The 22,119-nt window shown below is 41.1% G+C and overlaps 1 protein-coding gene across 1 annotated transcript; it reads right to left on the bottom strand.

Annotated features, from left to right (window-relative positions):
- Window positions 1–16,198: 16,198 nt before the first annotated feature.
- On the bottom strand, window positions 16,199–20,004 carry LOC109471250 (patched domain-containing protein 3-like). The gene is made up of 2 exons (XM_019770527.1): window positions 18,952–20,004; window positions 16,199–18,019 (listed from the first exon to the last, which is right to left on the bottom strand). The coding sequence occupies exons 1-2, from the start codon at window positions 19,961–19,963 to the stop codon at window positions 16,224–16,226; spliced, it is 2,808 nt and encodes a 935-aa protein (XP_019626086.1). The 5' UTR covers window positions 19,964–20,004; the 3' UTR covers window positions 16,199–16,223.
- Between the last annotated feature and the right edge of the window lie 2,115 nt (window positions 20,005–22,119).

The raw sequence follows: 22,119 nt of genomic DNA, 5'->3' as shown, positions 1-22,119 counted from the left end.
CTATAAACTTTGTCAAACATGTTTTTTTTATCGGTACGTTGGCTAAAAAACGTAAGTGACTAAATCGTTTCAAGAACATCTTACTCTCGGAAAACTGCACGGCATTGGTTTTAGAGGGAATTGCCACAGTGGATATCCTTTGAAAAGAACTTGTCGTCTAAACATGTACACGTATGTACCTCATGACTACCTGGTGACTCATTAAACTAACTAGGAATAGACAGAAGCCTCTCCCAAACACATTAGACAAAGACACCTTGGAAATGTTATATTAGATAAAGATCCATTTATTCTATATACAATATATGAGAATGTCAAGACACGTTACACTTTTAATATTACCTTCTTATATTCCTTATCACAAATAGGAAGGGATTCTTTTGTTTCTTCGTACTTGTTTAATTCTTTTCCTACTTTGTACCTGTCTTCTCCTATGGATGCCATGCTCCTTCAATTGCTCTTTTCTCATAAAATGAGGTGAACCTGTCAGCTGAATTGAAGTGAGTGCTCTAGTTTGCGTTCAGTAGAATTTACCCTCGAGGTGACATTGCCCTTTAACATTACAAGACAGTTGCTGCTTAACATTCACACCCGGAAGCAAAATAAAAAGATTTTGGTAATACTATGGAATCTGTAGCAATTAGTACGTTCAAGGAACGAAACTTTCAAATTCCGCGACTTACTCCCTATAATGTTCCCTTGAGCCACCCACTTTTCAATTAACAATTTATATATCACATTATATATCACAAAACCCACTAATTACGCAGAACGTGGGACAATTCATTTTCCACTGCCTTCAAAGAAGAAGTCGAACCCCACAATAGCTAGCGTAGTAGTAGAAGTAGAAGTTTTTTCCCAGATAGTTGTTACATGTCTCCTGTTACGGTGTAAAGGTACTGTGAGTATTATACTTGATTGTAAAAGCAATTAGCCCTCGGGCATGATTTTGCGAATAAAGTTATTATATACATACGTTTTTTTTGTACATACACTGTGTACCAAAACAAATTGGATAGAAAATACAGTCTTGTACTTGGTTTTGTTTTCATTGTTTTTTCTAGTAAGCCCAAATTTGCTCCTCATATTTCTCTGTGATGAAGCGAGCAGTGGCAGCAAGCTTGTCTAAGATAGCAGACAGACTGGAAATTTTTCTTTGTATAAGTACCATGGCATGTTTTACTTGATCGCTACTGTCTTCGAACCAAGACAGATACATCTTTCCATCACTGAACTGAGTCCGAAGCTTCTTTAAGGAGTCAAAGAGTTCCTTAAGGTCGCAGTCTCGTAACGGTGCTGGAAGACATCTTGTAAGGTCGTGGTCTTCGGAAATATGGAGTAGCTGTGTCGGAACGAGAATGGTAGCTTCCATTGTGTTGACATCAAAAAGGAACTGATCTATAGAACGCCTAATAGAAGATGAATGATTTTCACGAAACAATCCCTCTCTATAAGCTTTACTGACTAATTTAGATGTTGTGCCCATTTTTCTACATCCATCTACTGATATCCCATTACTTCCAAAGACACGTGACTTGAAGCCCGTACTTCTAATACATGCTTTGTTTTGGAACAGGTTCTTTGTGGACTCGATGGTCGCTGCTTCTTTGCGAACTGTCTTCGTCTTTGAAATGTCACAGTTTTCTTTATCGTTTGAGGGATGTTTCATAATCGCCGTCACTGTGGTGTCCAAGACACTCAGGAGAAGTGGGGCAAGTTCACGCAGGCGTTCTCGTAAATTCTGGTTCTCAGTGATAAGACTAATCTCAGACCCTATTCCATCGAAACAAATCAGAGAACATTCTCGGTCTATCTCTTTAAGAACGAACTTCACCAACTCTTTCTTGATGGCCGGGACTTCGAAGGCGGTTTGTGCGACGTCTATTGCGTTCCAGCTAAGAAAGACATCTTGCAGTGAAGACATCGTGACGGTTGTCCTATACAGGTGGTCTTTACCTGTTGTTCCACCTGCAAATATTAATTGTCCGTTAATAACTTAATGTTTTGAGTTAATTGCACAATTAGGTTCTCTTGCTACCGATTTTTTTTTACTCTGAACAGCTGCCAAAACATTAGGAGCTAACTAAAGATATTTCAGATCGTGAATAAAATATTCTGCATTTTGTATTCTGGGATTGTATATCTTAGGTTAAACGTGTAGACTATTTCCTTACATTACGGACTGAAACGCAAACATAACGAGTATAACAGTTACTATAAATTCACAACACGTTAGTGTTCAATACAGGCTTACCTTGAAGATTAGTGCCTAGAACTGTGAGTATGTACTCATGGCGTTCTTCAAATCCTGAACTATTTGGGGAGCCTCTTGGTAACAAAGACTTGCGCAATAGCAAACCCGACCTGAAATGTGCCAATGACAAAGAGTGCTAACAAACATTATGAGGGTTAATGAAACGTCGTGAACACGCCGACGCTGTAAATATTTCTTTATCTCGCTTTCACACAATTGATCGATGATAAGCAAAACAAACATGGGATTTACAAGTAAGCTGGCAAGTCTGCAGATTGACGGAAGTACTATATGTGTACTAAGGTGGGTAATAACAAAACCCTTCAAACGTCTTATCATGTGCAAATGGCTCGATACAATCCATCAATTATCTAATCCCTCTTTAAAGATTACGTGAACTTTTTTGATGGAGGCTCCTTTCATGTTTGCAAATTGGATATCATTTAATCTTAGGACTGGCGTTTCCTTATTTGGTTTGGACTGAAAAACATGCTCCCACTCGAGGAGTTAAAAAATAACGCAAATTCTTCACCGTAACTGTTTTACGCGTTTTAGAATTTAAAAAGTTGTACTGATCAAATGTTCAGTTGAATATTGTCAAATATGTTCCATACTTATGGCCGATCCATCTCGGAATTGACGCAAACAGTACAAAAGATTCAAGCTTGATATTTTACCAACTTCACATACAGCATCAATACGTTGACCCTGACCCTTAGTTGACCGGCCCGGTCCGGTCAAATGTAGCCAGCTAACACATGTACAGAAGCTCACCAGCAATCTGCTGTTTACAATGCATTTTCTCTTCCTGGCGTTTCCTTTGTTTGTATCAAACAATGATGCTTCTAGGAAGAAAGCATTCTCTTTTTTCCCCAAGATGAAAAATGGCCTAGATAACTTTTTAAGCATGTTGTTGTAACAAAACAAGATTAATTACTTAAAGTAGTTAAGTACTTGAAGTCCAACATTACCTTTCCCCCGCCCGGCCATCAGAAATTAAAGGTATGAAACCGTAAATATATGTGGTGTGATGGTAAGTGGTGTGAATGCACTGACATCGACCCAACCAGCTGGGAACAGCTCGCGGCTGACCGCAGTGGCTGGCGACACGCAGTCAAGGTTGGCATAGTGAGAGGACAGGCAAAACGCTGCGAGCAGCTGGAGACTAAGCGCCAGAAGCGTAGAGAGAAACAAAACACACAGAATGTCTCAACGTTCCTGTGTCCCAACTGCGGTCGGGACTGTCACGCCAAGATAGGTCTGATAAGCCACTCCAGACGCTGCACACAACGGAAGGACATCTAGAGTGCTACCATCATCTCTCGAGATGGAAGGATGCCTACTACTGATGGCAAGTTGATTATGGATACAACATATATTGCATATTTCCCAACATGAAAATTAGCAAATTAGCTTAAATAACTTTTTAAAACCATTATCAACACATTCAATTAGTCAAGAACTATGGTAATAAAACATGGGAAAATAAAATCAATAACAATATTACAGTCACAGTCATGTACATCTTATCTAATACATAAATTATTAAAGGATTCTTGTACACACTGTTGTGTAGCAAACATGGCTAAGAATGGAATAGGACTGTTCTATACCACTCTGTATGTACTGGCAATCGGCCTACTTGGCTTTTTTTATCTAGTTACACTACCAATGATGTCACCACTGTGTTCGGGTAGCCAACAGGGTGGAATCGGCTGATATCATCGTCGTGAGAGCGCCGATGACGGCGATGCAACAATGAGCGCCGCGAGAGCGCGAAGAGAGCGCCATGAGAGCGCACAACGGCCCCAACTAATTTTGGCCCCCATTCCACTTAGTGGCGCTCTCACTGCGCTCTCACGGCGCTCTGAAAATGGCTAGAGCACCGTGAGATCGCCAAACTTAACGAAAAACGTGCTTAAGTGGAATCTCTACGGCGACCTCTCTGCGCGACCAAAAACTCAAATATCAGCAACGTTTATGGGCAACCAACGAATTCATAGCTCACTGAACGAATTACGGAAATAGAGAACGAAATTATGTACGTTTTGTTTGGTTTCTTGTTTTTACAGTCATTGTGAAGGGTCAAGGGTGTAAGGCCCCCATATCTATGACGGCGCTCTCACTACGCTCTCTTTACGACCTGAAATTGTGGGAGCGCCGTGAGAGCGCTGTTCAAGTGGAATTATAGTGTATATCTAAATCAATGTTGGGGCCGTTGTGCGTTCTCATGTCGCTCGCTTCGCGCTGTCATGGCGCTCTCAGGGCGATGGTATGACCCGGTTCCATACCATTGCCGAGGTGACGACGCTCATGGCGCTCATGGCGCTCTTATGCTGAGGTCACATTTCCAAACCGGGGCCCGGCCGGGCTGTTTCGATTGACAAAAAAACCAACAATTTATACCAGTGGTATACGCAAATAGTTTTCATCATTAATTTTGTCAACGTTTTTGTGTGTTGTTGTATTTTATACCATACTTTTCGTTCCATATATAAGACAGCCCGGTCGGGCCCTGGTTTGGAAATGTGACCGCAGCATCATCACGCTCCCATGGCGACTTTGGCGCTCTCGCCTCGCTCCGGCCAATTTGAGGTCGCGGAGAGCGCGCGGTGAGTGGAATGGGGGTATTATATACAAAACATGGCGATCACAGCGCTCCGATCGACTCCAGTTTTTAGGGTGATATCAATAGATGTTTGGGGGGTCAATATTTTCTATATGTATAGTATAAGTGGTTTTAATTATTTATTTATTCACATAAAGAACATTTCGAAGCCACATTGCAGTAAAAAAATGTTTTACTGAATTTCTTAGTCTTCTTAGGCTCAGCTTACGTTGTAAGGCTTACTCTCACAAACTAACGATACCTAACAAATGAAAAGCATCTCCCTTAATTACAAAAGTACAACAGGATCTCCGATCAGGCCGCGATATAAAAGAACAAGATTGGTACTACATCATATTTAACAGTTATGTTATGTATGGGATCGGGCATTTCCTATACCTGTCATTGAGAGTGTTTTCTTATATGAAAAGAATAGTTTTTATATTTTGTCTCCTTGAGTTAACAACAAGAAGTATAACATGTGTATGGGTGTGTGTTTATGTTGACAACTTATGAATTAAACGTCGATGTCTGCATGTAGAACATTTGCTGGTTGTACTTTTTTTTAGTTTATTCAGTAAAAGTATCCACTAGAAGTTTCTCTACCAACTTCACCCAGACCGGATTGCATCATACCTTGTCCCTTAGTTGACCGGTCAGGTGAAATGTAGCCAGCTGACAGAAGAGATAAAAAGGTGCTGCCTTGCAAATTAATTACAACGTAAACACCATTTTCTGCCCTGTGGTTTCCTTCTTTGTGTCAAGCTATGAAAGGAAACATTCTCATTTTCTCTAAAATGAAAAATAAAGATCACTTTTAAACGCTTCCAATGTGATTTCACGGCAGAAAAACTGGAAATATTCTGAATAAGGCAATATTTGTGATATTGACACTTTAATTGCTTCACATTGGCACAATTGAATCAGCATTTTATACTTTGGGCTTTTAAAACTGTAGAAACAAGCCCCAAGATGAGTCCTTTATTTTATGGGTGGTACCCTATGAATCAGCCAAGGGCCAATTCGAATTCCAATAACCATTTTCCGTCAGAAATTTGGGAAATTTTGCTCCATGAGGGTCAATATACATTGGCATTGGGATAGTGTGGCTTCAACTCTGTATGTAGATACATGGCTAGAATATTGGCTTTGACAAATTGGGTTTCCAAGCCTAAAGACTACACTGGGTGGCTTGAAAACCTTTCCTGTGGAACGCAACAATGTTGTTTTGCACACACAGTACCTTCTATATAGCAATCGTATCTGTATTGTATAGGTACGATTTGGGAGTATTTCTCGTGCAAAGCATCACACCGCAGCGAAACGCAACGAATGCAGAAGTGACTATGCCAGGGGAGAAAAAATGCTAACAAACATCATTATGAAGCTAAGGTTACTGTAGAAACGTCGTAAACACGCTGACGCTGAAGATATCTTAAAATATCGCTCTCACACAATTGATTACAAGGATGACAGACATGTGATTTGCATGTAACCTGGCAAGTCCGGACGAAAGTACTAAATGTGTACTATTGACTCAATGTGGGTCATAACAAAATCCTTTAAAAGTCTTATCATATTTAGGTAAATGGCTCGATACAATCCATCAATTTTCCGATTCCTCTCTAAAGTTTTCGTTAACTTTGTTTGAGTAGGCTCCTTTCATGGATCAAACATGCATTATTTCGCAAACATCATGTTTGCAACTGGGATATCATCCAATCTTAGGGCTGGCGTTTCCTTCTTTGATTTGGACAAACACGCTCCTACCCGCAAAGTAAAGAAATTCTTGGTCATCGCGGTGAGTAGCCGATCCATCTCGGAATTGTTTTGAAGCTAGGAAAAACTACAGTGGGCGTCACTGGAACACAGAAGAAAAATGTCCAGACTATGCATGATGTACAAAATTACCAATAAACTGGTGGACGTATCAATTACTAAGTACCTAATACCAGCCCAGAAGAGAACAAGAAATAGCCCTTCCTTTAAGTACCAGAGTTATCAACCAAGGATTGAGGTGTTCAAGAATTCATTCTTTTCTAGAACTATCGCAGAGTGGAACTCGCTGTCACCAAGTACAGTAGGGGCATTGTCACTAGATAGCTTTAAACAAAGTCTAGAGCTAGATATTCAAGGGTCAGGTGTAACAGGTCGATCGGTGTAATGTAGCCAGCTGCCGCCGCGCCGTGTGCCTGCGAAGCTGGTGTGTTTCGCCAAAAGGAGGTTATACCGGCTATACAGATACAGGATAACATATTAGCTGATTGTGCGCAGAACATTGTCCTTATTGTGTTCCACATGCATGCAAACAAACCTAACAAGACTGGCAATGAAAACATACATTGCCATGGCGACGCAGGTTGCTGTTAGGGTTATTGTGTGCATGGCACTGCCATCATTTCATGATTTGGAGGAAGCTGTTAAGTCTAGACAGATACAGTGCACTCCTCCCCTGAGTGTATAGTGAACGAGCCCCGGGGTCACAGAAAGTAGGGCCATCTGGGGCAGTCTTCCCAAGGCTTCCAGGAATGTGGGCATAGATGTAGGTCAGAGAAATGCCTGTGGACATTCCATTCCTGTGGACAAAATTCCTAGAGAATTTCTAGAATTCTTGCAGATCACACACAATACTGTACCATTAGGCTCCTCCCTGAGACAACTAGACTAAGCATAGTTAATGTATATGGCAAACTTACCTCTCCAACGGACAGTCAACACAAGCGGCTACCTGGTACTACAGCAGCACATCTGATTACGATCGACTGTACTCACAGAAGTAATTCTACAATGTCTTAGGAGTTTGTAGTTTATTCACTTGGAAGGCACTGGGAAAGGAATGTGAGCAAGAATGTAGGACTTCCACTTGGAAGGCAAACACTTCTTCTTGTAAGGCATGTAAGTAGGAATGTTGGCATGTGGAAATGACTGGGGACAAGAATGTAAAACTTCCACTTGGAGGCATGTGGGATTGGAATGGGGGCAAGAATGTAGGACATCCAAGAGGCCTCAGCGCATGTGCAGACACAGGCATTGAAGACATGCCACAAACCCCTAGGGTTTACAGCGCATGTTAAGATGCAGGCATAACAACCATACCACTATATGTCCCAACGGTTCTCAGCGCATGATGAAGGGCAGGCATTGCACAAATTCCACAGTGTTCCAAATCGAACAGCTCCCGGAAGAAACATCGTTGTTCTCGTCAGGAGAAACCACACCACCACTAAGCGCTTAAATCGTAAATGGCTACAACACCTCTGAGACACCTACAACCTCAGGACCACCACCCGCCTATCACGGAATGGACTTGAGACAGTTACAGGACATATTGCTGAGGTGGCTAAGAATGCAGCCGTCAAAAATGGAACTGGGCACGCAGAGGACCAACTTCCTGAGCGGAAATAGTTCACATAGGAAATTGTCTAACAGTTGGAGAGGAACTATTGTGCAAGCCAAAACCGATGATCTTGAGCCTGAAAAAGGTTTCCCTTTTCTACTAGTTCTCAAAAAGTCATCACATGGCAGAAGGTGCGAATGACACCTTGCAGTTATCGTTATTGGGTAATTTTTTTTTTCTAACAGGCCTTCCACAAGCACCCTACGGCCAGGCAAACTTAAGGTAATGTAACAGGACATCCATTTATGGCTAAATAAAGCCGTATAAAACACCTGTGTCAATGGTCTTACAGAAGTACAAATCTCTCTCTGGTGTAGATAGTATGCAGATGTATTGTCATATATCATACATGATTAATTTTACGGCATACTTTAAGGACTGCATGCACAAAATAACTCTAAAATACATTATGTACTTCTACCTTGTCCTGTAACAAAATTGATCTAGTCAATGTATTTGGTTATGCCAACCAACGTCAACAACCTATCAATGTCAACCTCTGATGTGTACAACATCTATGTAAGTGCATTTATGTTCGCGAGGAGTCTTGTGCTGACTTACGTAGAATTCATCATAGGATTCGTCATTGAACATGGCAAACTTACCATCCAAGACACGTGTATGATAGATCGGTCCGGTTACAGTCATAGAATTAAACCAGACGGTTACACTCTACGGAAAATGGGCAGGCGAGGCCCTCCTTAAAATGCTATAATTGTCATAACAGATCTAGATCCTAACACAATACACACTTTGACTAGTGTTGGAAACTTCTTTGACTACTGTTGGCAACTTCAAAAACTAAATCCAAATCACGACCTTAACAACTAGACTAAGCATCATAAGTTAATGTACAGTATATGGCAAACTTACCTATCCAATGGACAGTCAACACAAGCGGCTACTTGGTACTACAGCAGCACATCTGATCACGATCGACTGTACTCACAGAAGTAATTCTACAATGGCTTAGGAGTTTGTAGTTTATTCACTTGGAAGGCAATGCGAAAGGAATGTGAGCAAGCCATTGTAGGACTTCCACTTGGAATGCTATGACTTCCACTTTGAAGGCATGTGGGAAGGAATGTGGGAAGAATGTAAAACTTCCACTTGAAAGGCATGTGGGTATGTGGGTATAGGACTACGTATGAATGTGCCCATAAAAGTGTGCCATCAACATGCCTGTAGAAATGCCATGCCTGTGGACAAAATGCCTGTACAATTCCTAGAATTCTTGCAAACTAAACACAATAATGTGCTATTAGGCTCCCCCCTGAGGCGTCGCCAAAAATTGCCAGTCAGACAATACAACGATTCTCGTGTTTCGTGTCTGGCGTATCTCAATATATGAATGATTTAATCAGATATCGGGTTTGAGATTTTCTGATCAAAGCAGATTGACGCAAACAGTACAAAAGATTAAAGCTTGATATTTTACCAACTTCACATACAGCATCAATACGTTGACCCTGACCCTTAGTTGACCGGCCCGGTCCGGTCAAATGTAGCCAGCTAACACAGAAGCTCACCAGCAATCTGCTGTTTACAATGTATTTTCTCTTCCTGGCGTTTCCTTTGTTTGTATCAAACAATGATGCTTCTAGGAAGAAAGCATTCTCTTTTTTCCCCAAGATGAAAAATGGCCTAGATAACTTTTTAAGCATGTTGTTGTAACAAAACAAGATTAATTACTTAAAGTAGTTAAGTACTTGAAGTCCAGTATGCGATGTTGAATATATCAGCAGTTTTCAGTGTCCCTTTGTAATAACTTAAACATAGAAGGGTAGGAATGGTGTTAGTGTTTTTCTTTGCCAACAAAAAGTATTTCAAACTGCAAATTTTCTATGACAAGTCTTAAATAAAACATGTTGCTAGTGACAAGTCATAAATCGTGATACCAAATAATCAAATTTTTCATACTGAGAGATATGATTGTTTTTATTACATCCCGGTAGTTTCTTAGTTTCGAAGTTTTGTCGATAATCAACTTGCCATCACACCACATATATTTAGGGTTTCATTTAATTTCCTTTAATTCCTGATGGCCGGGGAAAGGTAATGTTGGACTTCACAAATTATACCTATATTGTGCTTTGTTTACAGCCAACTATTTCAACATCCATTTGTCGCTGATACAACTTAAAAAAAACGTTTTCGAATAATCATTGTACAAATGCTCTTGATTCAGTGAGAACATTCAAAAGGAAGTAAATACAGCACTGCATCAAATTAAAAGTAAAAGTGAAAAAAATTGTTTGTGTCCTCTCTTCATATCTATCTGCCATCCACGTTCCAGCATGACAAGGCATGCCATTTTGCCCATTTTCGGCATGTGTTGACCACTGACAGAGGGGAATAAAACTTCTTCTTTCTTTTAAATTAGTCCAAAATTCATTTACGCGCTAATATCATCCATAAAAATTACTTCCTATGGCCAGATAGGTAATAGCAAAATGTCTAAATGATTATTATCACATGTACAGGGACAGTGCAACCAGTAAACTTCAATCTAGTAGAACTTTGATATCGTTCAGTACAAGTAATGAAAATATTGTTATTCTATTTGGAAAATGATCAAACTAATGAAGGCCGTTCTTGTACAGGAGACTTGTCACTACCACAGCAAAACATGAAAGAATTTTGCAAAGATATTTCAAAGGGAAATTGAAAACAAGACTAAATCTGTCCTTATATCCACTCAACTGTTTATCAATTGAAATAAAAAAAAACTAATTTTGTTTTGCATATTATATTTCTAATAATAATTTCTTCATAAATCTTTTGTTACATATTTTGGTAAATTGTTTGCTGTTTTTCATTGAAAAATTTAAGTTCATTGTTAACAAATATATATCTATTTATTAAGTGGTTTATTCCTAGATCCTACACCTGTCATTTAGGGAGTATCTTATATGAAAATAATACTTTTTATTTTAGATGTCGTCTTCTTGAGTTGACGTATACAGGTATAACGTGTGCATTTGTATATGTATATGTTTTTATATTGCTAACCTATGCATTAAATGTCGATGCTATATGTTTGGACGCATAGAACATTTGTTGGATGTACTTTTATTGTTTATGCAATAGAATATCCACTGGAAGTTTCTCTACCAACTTCACCCAGACCGGATCGAATGATACGTTGACCTTGTCCCTTAGTTGACCGGTCATCAGGTGAAATGTAGCCAGCTGACAGAAGAGATAAAAAAGGTGCTGCCTTGCAACCTACTGTTTACAACGTAAACACCATTTTCTTGCCAAGCGTTTCCTTCTTTGTGTCAATCCAAGAAAGGGAACATTCTTAAGACCATCCAGGATGAAATATAGAAATAGAATTGATTATTGCAAGTTCTTGCCCGAGGGCTAATTGCAAACATTGACAAGAGAAATGTGGTGATACATGTATAAAACTATATGCTAATATGGAGTTCTACTGTGAACGAAATACTTATCAAACCTACTATCTCTACATAAATCGAAGTTGGTATACAGGATCATAAACAGTGAATACGCAATACATAAACAGGTAAGATGAACAAGGTACTAGTAACTGCTATTCTAATCTATTCTATTCCATTAATATTAATACAAAGACCAATTAATATAAAGACCACCTTTGAATCACTGCGGTTGTAACAAAGCAAGATTATTTTAATACGTACATGACAAAATAACAGAGAAATATACAGCCGATTACCAAAAGAATATATTAACTAAGGATAAGAGAATAGCAACAAGTAAACTTAAAATAAAATATATCTATAAAGACCTCCCATTCCACTTAATGTCGCTCTCTCTGCGACCTAAAGTTGGTCGGAGCGCGAAAAGAGCGCCGTAAGAGCGCCGAGGTAGCCATATTTTGTATCAAAATTAATGTTGGGGCCGTTGTGCGCTCTCATGGCGCTATCTTCGCGCTCACACGGCGCTCATCGTTGCACCGGTTTGGGTCATACCATCTCCGCATGAGCGATATTGTCATAGAGAATATTATATAGAATTGTCATAGGGAATATTATAGGTGATTTCCTTATGGTCTCAATAACTACTAGTAGCACATGGATTTAAATTATCAAAACAGGGGCTCAGCTTGCAAGTTCTCGGTTTTTTACAACTGTTTGTCTAGTGTAAAACAGCTTCCAACATGGCTTACGATTTATACATGCTGTATTTATAGCACCTAATGCAGTAGCAGTTACAAACCGTATCAAAATATCAGAGAATATATTGTTCTGCTTCAAACAAAGGTAAATATTAGTACCTAATCTCAAGGTATAGAAGCTACTTGACTCTTGGATAGAAACAGTCTACTTTTATGAGGGAATCATATGATCTAATAGCATGTTGTTATGTTACTGAAAAAATTACCGATAGTATACATTCATTGCAGTAATATCTGAACTCATTACGACTTCTTACTTTTTGGTGCTAAAATACAACGCTTGCTACATTGTTTTCTGGCTTCAAACTACAATCCATCCATAACTCTTGCCCTTGACTTGTTCAATAGTCTAATAAAGCCCATCTTACTTTATTGTACAGAAATACTGGGGGCAAACATTCAATGTAGGGATTTGATTCTCAATGGTATACAGGAATATTCTGGTGAAAACACAAGAGAAGCAATATATAACATACTTTCGCCGATATTAGGTGCAAACGTACAGCTCTTAAAGGTTACACGAATAGGGAAGAAATGTGATTTGCCATCGGCTCGTCCTGTTCTGGTTCGTTTTAAGAAATACAGTGACAAATTAAATCTTACATACCAGTCTAAACAGCTAGCTATTCAAAACATTGGAGCTTTTCCACTTTATATTGACTCGCAATCACACCTCATTAAATATTGGCTCAGACTACACAACCTGCCCAATGACAGAATAGTCACAAAGGCTTATGATATTGCATTGGAACAAGAACAGGACTGGGTCGTTCATGTAGAAGATATTTTATGTAGACACGGTTTTCAAAATGTTTGGCTAAACCCAACAGTTGACGCCAAGCATTTTGGAAACGTGTTCAAACAACGTCTGAAAGACACGTTTGTTTCTGGCTGGAGGCAAGAAATAAGAAATTACAATAAACTGCAAACCTATTCTAAATTCAAAACGGACTTCACTTTTGAGAAGTACCTTTCATCAATCCAAAACAAATCATTTGTTGCTAACCAAACTGCGAATCAGTGCACATTGTTTAGAAATAGAAAAAGGTCGTTATAAGAATGTACCAGCCACTCAGAGACGCTGTCCTACATGTAAACATACTGTTGAAGATGAATGTCACTTTTTATTATCTTGTCCCATGTATACTGAAGAAAGGTTGACACTTATGAATATGATTTCACGTAACTCAAACATTACCTTACCTAAGACAAGCTCAGATACTTTTAATTTACTGATGTCATGTCCTGAACCAATATCCTTGTATATAGGCCAATTCATATCCTCTGCTCTTCAGAAAAGAAACAATATCATCTGTGACACCTTGAACTGATGTTAACATTGTATCCATGTTCCATATATATTGTATAATTCATCACTCACAATTATAGGGTAGCGTTAGAATAAGGTATCTAGAAGTAGATTTTAGTATTGTTGTTATCTTTTGATTTAAACACTTGCCATACATTGTATCCATTGCAATTCTTGCGCAATAAAGATTGATTTGATTTATTTGTTAACTTCCTTGCATGTTTTCAAATTGTCTATTTCTAAATTGCATCCAATATACTAGTACATGTATATTGTTTTTCTATATTCTTATTTTTGTGGTCTCTTTTGGATAATATTAGGATGTCATAGTAAGGCCACACCGACTTAATTTTATGGATGACATCCTCTGAAGACCCCCAAACTAGTGCGTGCGGGCGAAAAAAAGAAAAAAACGGCCAAAAATAAAAATGCTACTAAACCACAGGAATACAAAGCTGGTATTGTGAATTTGGCGCATTACATAGCGACGTATACGACAGGCCGACACATACTGGATTTTTGCGGAATTTATGAATCGACACTGTACGTATGTACTGAGTTCTTGAGTCTTGGAGCTTCGGTAGCCTGACTGCCATCCACCAGAGTTATCACCACCATGGACTACCCAGGCTTGAGGCCAGTCCAGAGCCTCGGAAGACGTGATGTTTTTTTTTTTTTTTTGAGATCATGCGAAAATCAATGCGCGCGCGGATGTCATCCATAAAATCAAATCGGTGTGGCCTAATATTGCATCTAATACATGTACTAGAATATTGTTGTTATATTTTCTTGTTTTTGGTTTTCTCTTTGATGTTTTTGGTTTTCTCTTTTTCGTGGCCTCGAGTGGCGTACGTGTAGATCATTTGACTGTGAACCGGGAGACCCGGGTTCGATTCCGAGTCATACCGGGGACATGTCTGAACATGCACCCCGACGTCGTGCCCTTGGAAAAGGCGCTTTACACGACTTTCCTCACTCCACCCAGGTGTGAATGGGTACCTAACTTCGGTTGGGGAAAGCCGTATTGAGGTCACCTTGTGGCGCCGAATAGCAGTCGCACAGACCCTTGTGGCAGTTCAACAAAAATGTGGAACAAATATTATGTGTATTATTACCATTTGTATCATCTGATTGTAAACTCTGCATCAATTCAGCACTATAAGGCTGCGATTGCATGGGCGATGTTTGGCCAATAAACCATGGCCAATGTGGGATATCCTGGCCATGGTAATACGATAACGTAAAATTAAACTTGCAGGTGTCTACAGTGACTTGTTTTTTTTTAGTTTTTTTTCAAAATACAAAACATTTAACGTCTCTTTTAATGTCTAATCTATGTAATATGCTTTGAATAGACACGATGACTAGATATATTTTTCTACAAGTTTAATGCCAACATAAACTTATACAGGTGATAAGGATGCACGAGCATGCAACAATACTGGCTGTAACAGCATTACTTTATGAGCGTATAGACATAAGTTAGCCATTTCGTCTTTCATAAGTCCGGGTGATAAAAATTAGTCTCGTATTAAACAATGTACACGTATACTTCCATCTTTGTCAATAGCTATGTACAATTTAATCAGAAGGCATATATATAATATCATTTTTGGTAGTTCCTCAAATCCTTAGCTTAGGTGCTTTAAGGTAAAACAAATCCTACAATATATGACTATGTGTTCAATCCAAAGATAATACATATAGTATTTTAGGAAAACGGTAAAACACTAAGTTACACGAATTCACGCAATTGTTTCTAATCAACAATACAGGCCTTGCATTGCGAGAAGTATATATTCTTTCTGTGTTACATGCATATCGCTGAAATAAATTACCTTACAGTTTGTCGATTTTCTGGACTTCCCTCTTAATGTCATTTTTATCGGCATTGCATGTACCGTCTACGCCTTTTCCATGTGATTAAAAAGAAAATATTTTCAATTGTGGCTACAGATATTTTGTCATAACTGACCAAACCTTTGTACAGGCGCAGCATGTTATACTGCTGCGTGATTCTCTAAAAGCTATTTATGTGTACTCGGTATGCATTCTACCGTTTCCGCCCAGATTTGTTAACGATTGAATTCCAAAAATTTTTCGGCATTCGTGCTCGTGCTGCTAGGGGAGTGGGCGCAATCTTTAATGGGCTGTGGAATAAACCATTCGGGGGTTCGGAAGAACCCCCCCCCCACACAAGGCTCAAATGTCTACTTTTTGGTCCACCAATCCAAGATTTTTATTTAAAAGATGGACTGAATCGTAGAAAAACTGATCACTTTTTTATTGAATAAAAAGTTATCTCTTATTTTTTTTCTTTGAAATACTCTCAAAAACGCAGGAAGTGCCATTTCAGAGTGTTCATTTTTCAAAATTTTCCGGGGGAGCATGACCCCGACCCCCCCTAGGAACCTCGCGCCTTTGGCGCTCGTTGGTCCCTCAAGCAGTGGGAAGAACCCCCCCCCCCTTCAAAATCCTGGCTACTGGCATGCTTTAGAATATGGTGTTGTCATGCTGATTTGCGTCTTCTCTTATTTGTAATTCATCGTTTTGAAACGACTTGTTTACGTATTCGCTGATGGCCGCATTATGCGAAGGGACCGATTGGAGAGCACGGTTGGCAGCGAGTGCTTCTGGCCCGGTCAATTCGGTAGGTGCTGCGTATGGCGAGTCGTCAACCTTTGACGTGCTTCCATGCTTTTCGAATCGGATTCCGAGCGACTTTTTTGGACCAAGGAAGGTCAAGACTACGGGTAGTACGACAATACCATGCATAGCACCAAAGAGCATGACCAGAAGCATCGTCTTGAAAAAGGTTCGGAAGATGTAGCTGGTGGAGAAGGCGAGAGCAAGAATACCAAGGATAGTAGAAACGGCGCTTTGTACGATCGGCATGCCGATGGAGTAGAGAGCAAATACCGAGCGCTCATTTCTCGTCTCCCCCTGCCCAGTCACAAAGGCGTACGTTATGTGGGCCGAAAAATCGACGGAGAAGCCGATACACATGATGATGTTAATCATAGAAACACTGTCTAAGTTAACACCCCACAGAGTCATGAAGCCGATAACGCCTGCGTCGATGGAAGCTATGGTAAGTACGATCCACAAGGAGCACACAGGGTGGGGAACCAGGAGGAGGGACACCACTAACATACAGGCGGTCGCTATGCCGATATTCTGTAAGGTGTTCGGAAGAACCGCTGTGTACTGATCGTAAAATATGAACGCTGGATGAAACACTGTCATTTGGAATGGGGCTTCTGCAGCCAGACGCCTCATATCGAGCATCATGTCTCTTTCACGATTTGCCGTGTTGGTGTTTTTGGACTGAACAAAGAAGCGGGATGACAGTATTTTGGTTTTGTTTTCGTCAAACTCTATATCAAGTTGATAGCGATCAAACCATCCTCTTTTCAGAAACTGGTCTTTTAGAATTCTGATGAACCTCTCATTGTTTGGATTAGCTGGGAGGAAAGGATGTTCTTGAAGATACGTTTTGTACACTGTCAGCCACGACTCAGTCCCGTTTGAACCATAGGAATACTCGCTGTTTTCAAATTTCTCTAGAGTGTCGGAAATTTGCTGTTGGACTGTGAGGTTCGAATAGTCTACCTCTTCTGTCAGAGAGACCATTATCTGTGGGCCATAGACCTTGAAATATTCATCCTCTAAGTCGTAGAATTTGACAATGTAAGAATTGTCGTCTGCTAGCGACTGAAGGCGCAGTCCTTCGCGCAGTTGTGTACAGCCCCAGATAGAAACGGCAAGGTACCCAAGGAACAGTACGATAACGACTACTTTGACAAAAATATTTGTCAAAAATGGTCCGAAGTACTTCTTAAAGAAACGCATGAAAAAGTGATCCCTTTCTGGTCCCTGGTCTACCCCACCCTGGTCTAAGTCTTCGCCAGATACCCCACCCGCGCAAAACAGCCTGAAACAACCAGATCTGTGCACCGCATCTTTCTTCGTCGGGGCGCGCAAGCAGGTAGCCCAATGGAGATTTTTCTTTTCACGGTAACCAAAAATTGCCATGCACGCAGCAAAAAAGGTTATCTGGTAGATATAGTCAAAAACTAAAGCTACACCGGTAAATATGCAGAATATCTGCACAGAGGGGAAAACAGTTATAGCACCGATGCCGAACGCTAGCCCGTCAGTGATGCTGGTGATGGTTATGGACATGGCGGCTTCGCCCAGTGCCTCTGACATCCGTCTCTCCACGGAATGGTGTGGGTTGGTCTTTCGCCATGCAGCGACCATGATGAACATGTCGTCGATGCCAATCCCTGTGGGTAAGATAAGGGAAGGAAAATAAACAACACGTTTTGTGGTGTGCTATACACAGCATATATAGTACATGCATTTGAAGAAAATGACATAAAGACAAGCTTTGAGCCTCCCCGAAAATATAGTCATTTCTACATGTTGATATATCCTCAAATATATGTTAACTAGTTTTATATTCAAAAGATCAACCATTTCATCTTAAACGAGTTCAATGTTCACCAATATCCGAATTTGTTTAAAAATTAGAGACATATTTTTAAGTTATGAAATTATTCCTGAAACTAGAAAACACACCGTCAGGCATCATATTTCTTTTTCCGTCGTGTCTCATAGCAATAGAAATAGGGAAATGAAATTTACTGTTGAATGCCTTTTTTGTGCTTCTCTTTAGGCGGTCTAAGAGTTTTTGTCTTAATCCTCTAATTTATTTTCATCGCTTTCACCCTAGTCCGACTGCGCGTGGCCCGTTTGGACCATAGATGTACATATCAAATTTTGTATATGCCATTTTTGATCGAAAATAACTACTATGAGGTCTCCAAATATCTTTTTATCGTTCTATAATAGCATTGGCTCAAAGGTGAATAAGATTTATTGGAATATATTGTAAGGAAGAGAGATACAACGAAAAAGGCTAGATAATATTAATGATACTAGCATTTGTGGTGCAGAGTATCACGTCACTGAAAAAGCTATATCTCCAAAAAAAGTTGATAAGGTCTCTTTTGAGACAAATTCGTCGCAAAGGTGATTCAGTCGGATGAGGGTTTAGATGTAAAATGCAGCTGTTACCTTTGAAGGGCTTGCACATGTTTTTAATTGAAACATTTTGCATGCTTCTCCCCAGTAAAACGATGGCTAGTCAAAGCATATTGTCGCGATACATATCACACATGAAGCCATATGAGTTTTTGTGCAAAGCTGTGCTTACCAAGGCATAGAAATGGCATGGACGCTACGATACTGATGAATTTGACGCCACAGAAGAGGACGAGGCCCATGGAGGAGACGATGGCGAGTCCAGCCGACACCACGCCGAGCATACCGAGCCAGGGCTTCGCGCGCACGGCGTCTGTGTCCGCGCAGGAACACACCGCAAACGTGATGATGACACTGAAAGTGATGCTGAAGAGGGGGATGATTCCGTTTGTTACTGAGTTCAGTTCGTTCTCTCGGCTGTTTGACGTGTACATGGCCACGTCTATGTCCGTGGATGTGAACATAGGCAGTTCTGTGAGGAAGGCTTCCTCCCACATAGCGCTAATGGCGTCGTTCACTTGTTCACCGTCGTCCCAGCGGACATAGTAGTGAAGTTGTAGGGCTTCGGCAGAATCGACTGTGTCTTCTGTATCTTCAGCAAAGGTAACGCCGCCGAGCTGTGTGCCGAGAAAAAGTGGAGCTCCCACTGGACTGAAGGAAGTCGGATAGCGAATGGTGGTGGTTTGAACTAGGCTGGCATTGTAGTTGACAAGTTCAAGGAGATCGTTGCTGTCACATACCCCTTCCCAGGCAGCACACAGGTCTTTGTAACGGTAAGTCTGTCCTTCGTGGATGACAGAAACATTGTTGAGCACGAACTCGTGTAGTCGTAGGACCTCCTCCATCATTCTTTGCTGGAGAATGTTGCTTTTGTCTTTCGCAGTCAAGATAACTCGACCGAATCTTCCGAAAACGTCAAGCCTGCTTTGCTGAAAGTTGCTCGAAACGTTGGTGGGGAAACGGTCCTGTATCACCGACCGCTCAGTCTTGGCTTGTCCGTTGGTCGGTGTGAACAGGTACTCTACGCCTGATTCTTGTTGGGTGGGAAGCAAGTACATGCCTGATGCCAACCCTCCCGCAACCAGAATCGGGATTATGAGGAACGGTAGCGGATAACGAGCCACTAAGCTACCGTGAAGTTCAAAGAGTCGGCGAAGCCGGCGCTCAATACAGTCATACGCCATATTGCGTGTTTCTGAAGGTCTGAATTTCACCGTATGAAGGTCAGAACGTCCCCCCTTATATTTTCAAAAGGAACTTGGCAACGAGCCCTTACAAAGGATCTCCATTTAGTGGCCTGCGTACATTGTGGGCCGAAAATTGATTATTGCCATGTTTGCAGTCGCGGGCATTATACGAGTCAATGCAAACCAAACGGTGATAGTCACCATGCCAACATCTGCGTGCGGTACGTACCGGTGTGGGAGAAATATACTTATTAACTATTTAATGAGGTGGTAAGAGAGACGGGTTCCAAGCAAACTGGTGTAGAAGCAGAACCAGTAGATGATTGTGATAGCAGGTACAAAATGCCCTATAGTTCCCCCATCTCCTAGGCCGCATCCCAGTAGGACGACACTCTTAACGACCTGAAATTGGCCAAAGCGCGGAGAGTTCGCCTAGAGATCACCGAGGTCGCCATGGGAGCACGCTGTGAGCGCCGTCACCTGCGATCAAACAATGAGCGCTGAGAGAGCGTCGTAAGAGCGCACAGCTAGCGCCATGAGACCTAAAACTGGCCAGAGCGCGGAGAGAGCGCCGAACGTGCTCAAGTGGAATCTCTACGGCGACCTCTCTGCGTTCTCTACGCGACCAAAAACTCAAATGTCAGCAACGTTTATGGGCGAAGAACGAATTCATAGCTCACTCAACAAATTACGGAAATAGAAAACGAAATTTTGTACGTTTTCTCTTTTTTAAAGTCTAGTACATTCTGCATCATATTTAGAATATGAAATCAAGGGTGTAAGGCCCCCAATTAACTAGGGCGCTCTCACTGCGCTCTCTCCGCGCTCTCTCTGCGACCTGAATTTGGTCGGAGCGCGAAAAGAGCGCCGTGAGAGCGCCGAGGTCGCCATATTTTGTATCAAAATTAATGTTGGGGCCGTTGCGCGGCCTCGTGGCGCTATCTTCGCGCTCACACGGCGCTCATCTTTGCATCGCGAGAGGATCATAAATAGCTCTATAGCCTAATGAAGACTACCCAGGTGAACTACAAATTTTAATGTAGACATATAACCCCTACCCATGCATATAGGGAACTAGCGGGTACGTATATATAGCAAAGGGCCTTTTGTAAAGAGTCGACCTTCCTATAGCATTCATAAGTTATATGCTAGCACAATGCGCTGTTCCAAAAAAAAAAAAAATTTTCTCACCCCAGTTTTAAATTCAGCAATAATCTTTATGAAAACCTACACAAGTTCCAGTCCAGATCTAGAGTTAACCATGGCCAGAACCTTCCCGGTCCAATCGAGAATGGCACAAACACTAACTTAGTTCTGGCATATAAGACCCCTTCTGACACATCTTCATTCATCCTACGTGAATTTTACCATGGGATTAAGAAATATAGTACAGCCAGGAATCTATGTTTGTTTCGGTTGAAGATTACGTTCTACAGATGGCCTGTTGTCCTTGGCCATGTGTAGTTAATGGTATTTGTTTGTGGGCGAAGGGAAACAAGAAAAGGCTAGAGAAAATCATTGCCAAGAATTGTATGCCGATCTTATAAATTCAGCAATAGACAAATATCACTTTTCTGGCCCGTCTACGGTCGCCATGTTATCTTCTGAAGTGTGATTCACACATTCCAAGAACCTGAGGAAGTCAAGAACATGTCGCGGATATTCGGAACTGAAGTTCGGTCGCTCGGAAATGGCGACGACCGTTCAGAAAAGCGACGACCGCTCCGAAAGGCGACGACCGTTCTGAGAAAAGGCGACGACCGTTCGGAAAGGCGACGACCGTTTACGAGACGGACATTTGCGTCGACTTCGTTTGGCTTTAACACGAAGAAACAGTTGCAACATCGATCTGTGTGTTGTGTCAGCGAGCGGGGTGTGGAAGAAAGCGAATGAAAGTGTGGAGTAATTTATGTCATAGATACCCCTTGTGTGATTCAGTTTGTTGTAGTGTCGCATGGGAAGAGGGAAAGAGGGCACAGGATCACACTTATCAGGCCGATGCTGCCTAGACTGTAGAGGCGGACTGAATGTACGAAGGCCCGCAGCGCGTCACCTTTCCAAAGCTTGGAGACAGAGCACTGAGAATGACTAAGCTAAGGCTAGGGTTTTAGAGGTGTCGCGCATTGTCGTTGTGGGCTTTTGTGTGGATGAGC

This window comes from Branchiostoma belcheri, unplaced genomic scaffold (genome assembly GCF_001625305.1).
Source record: "Branchiostoma belcheri isolate BF01 breed outbred unplaced genomic scaffold, Haploidv18h27 scaffold243, whole genome shotgun sequence".
NCBI lineage: Eukaryota > Metazoa > Chordata > Leptocardii > Amphioxiformes > Branchiostomatidae > Branchiostoma > Branchiostoma belcheri.
Note: the sequence above shows the minus strand (reverse complement) of the source record. Positions and strands in the feature narration are given on the sequence as shown.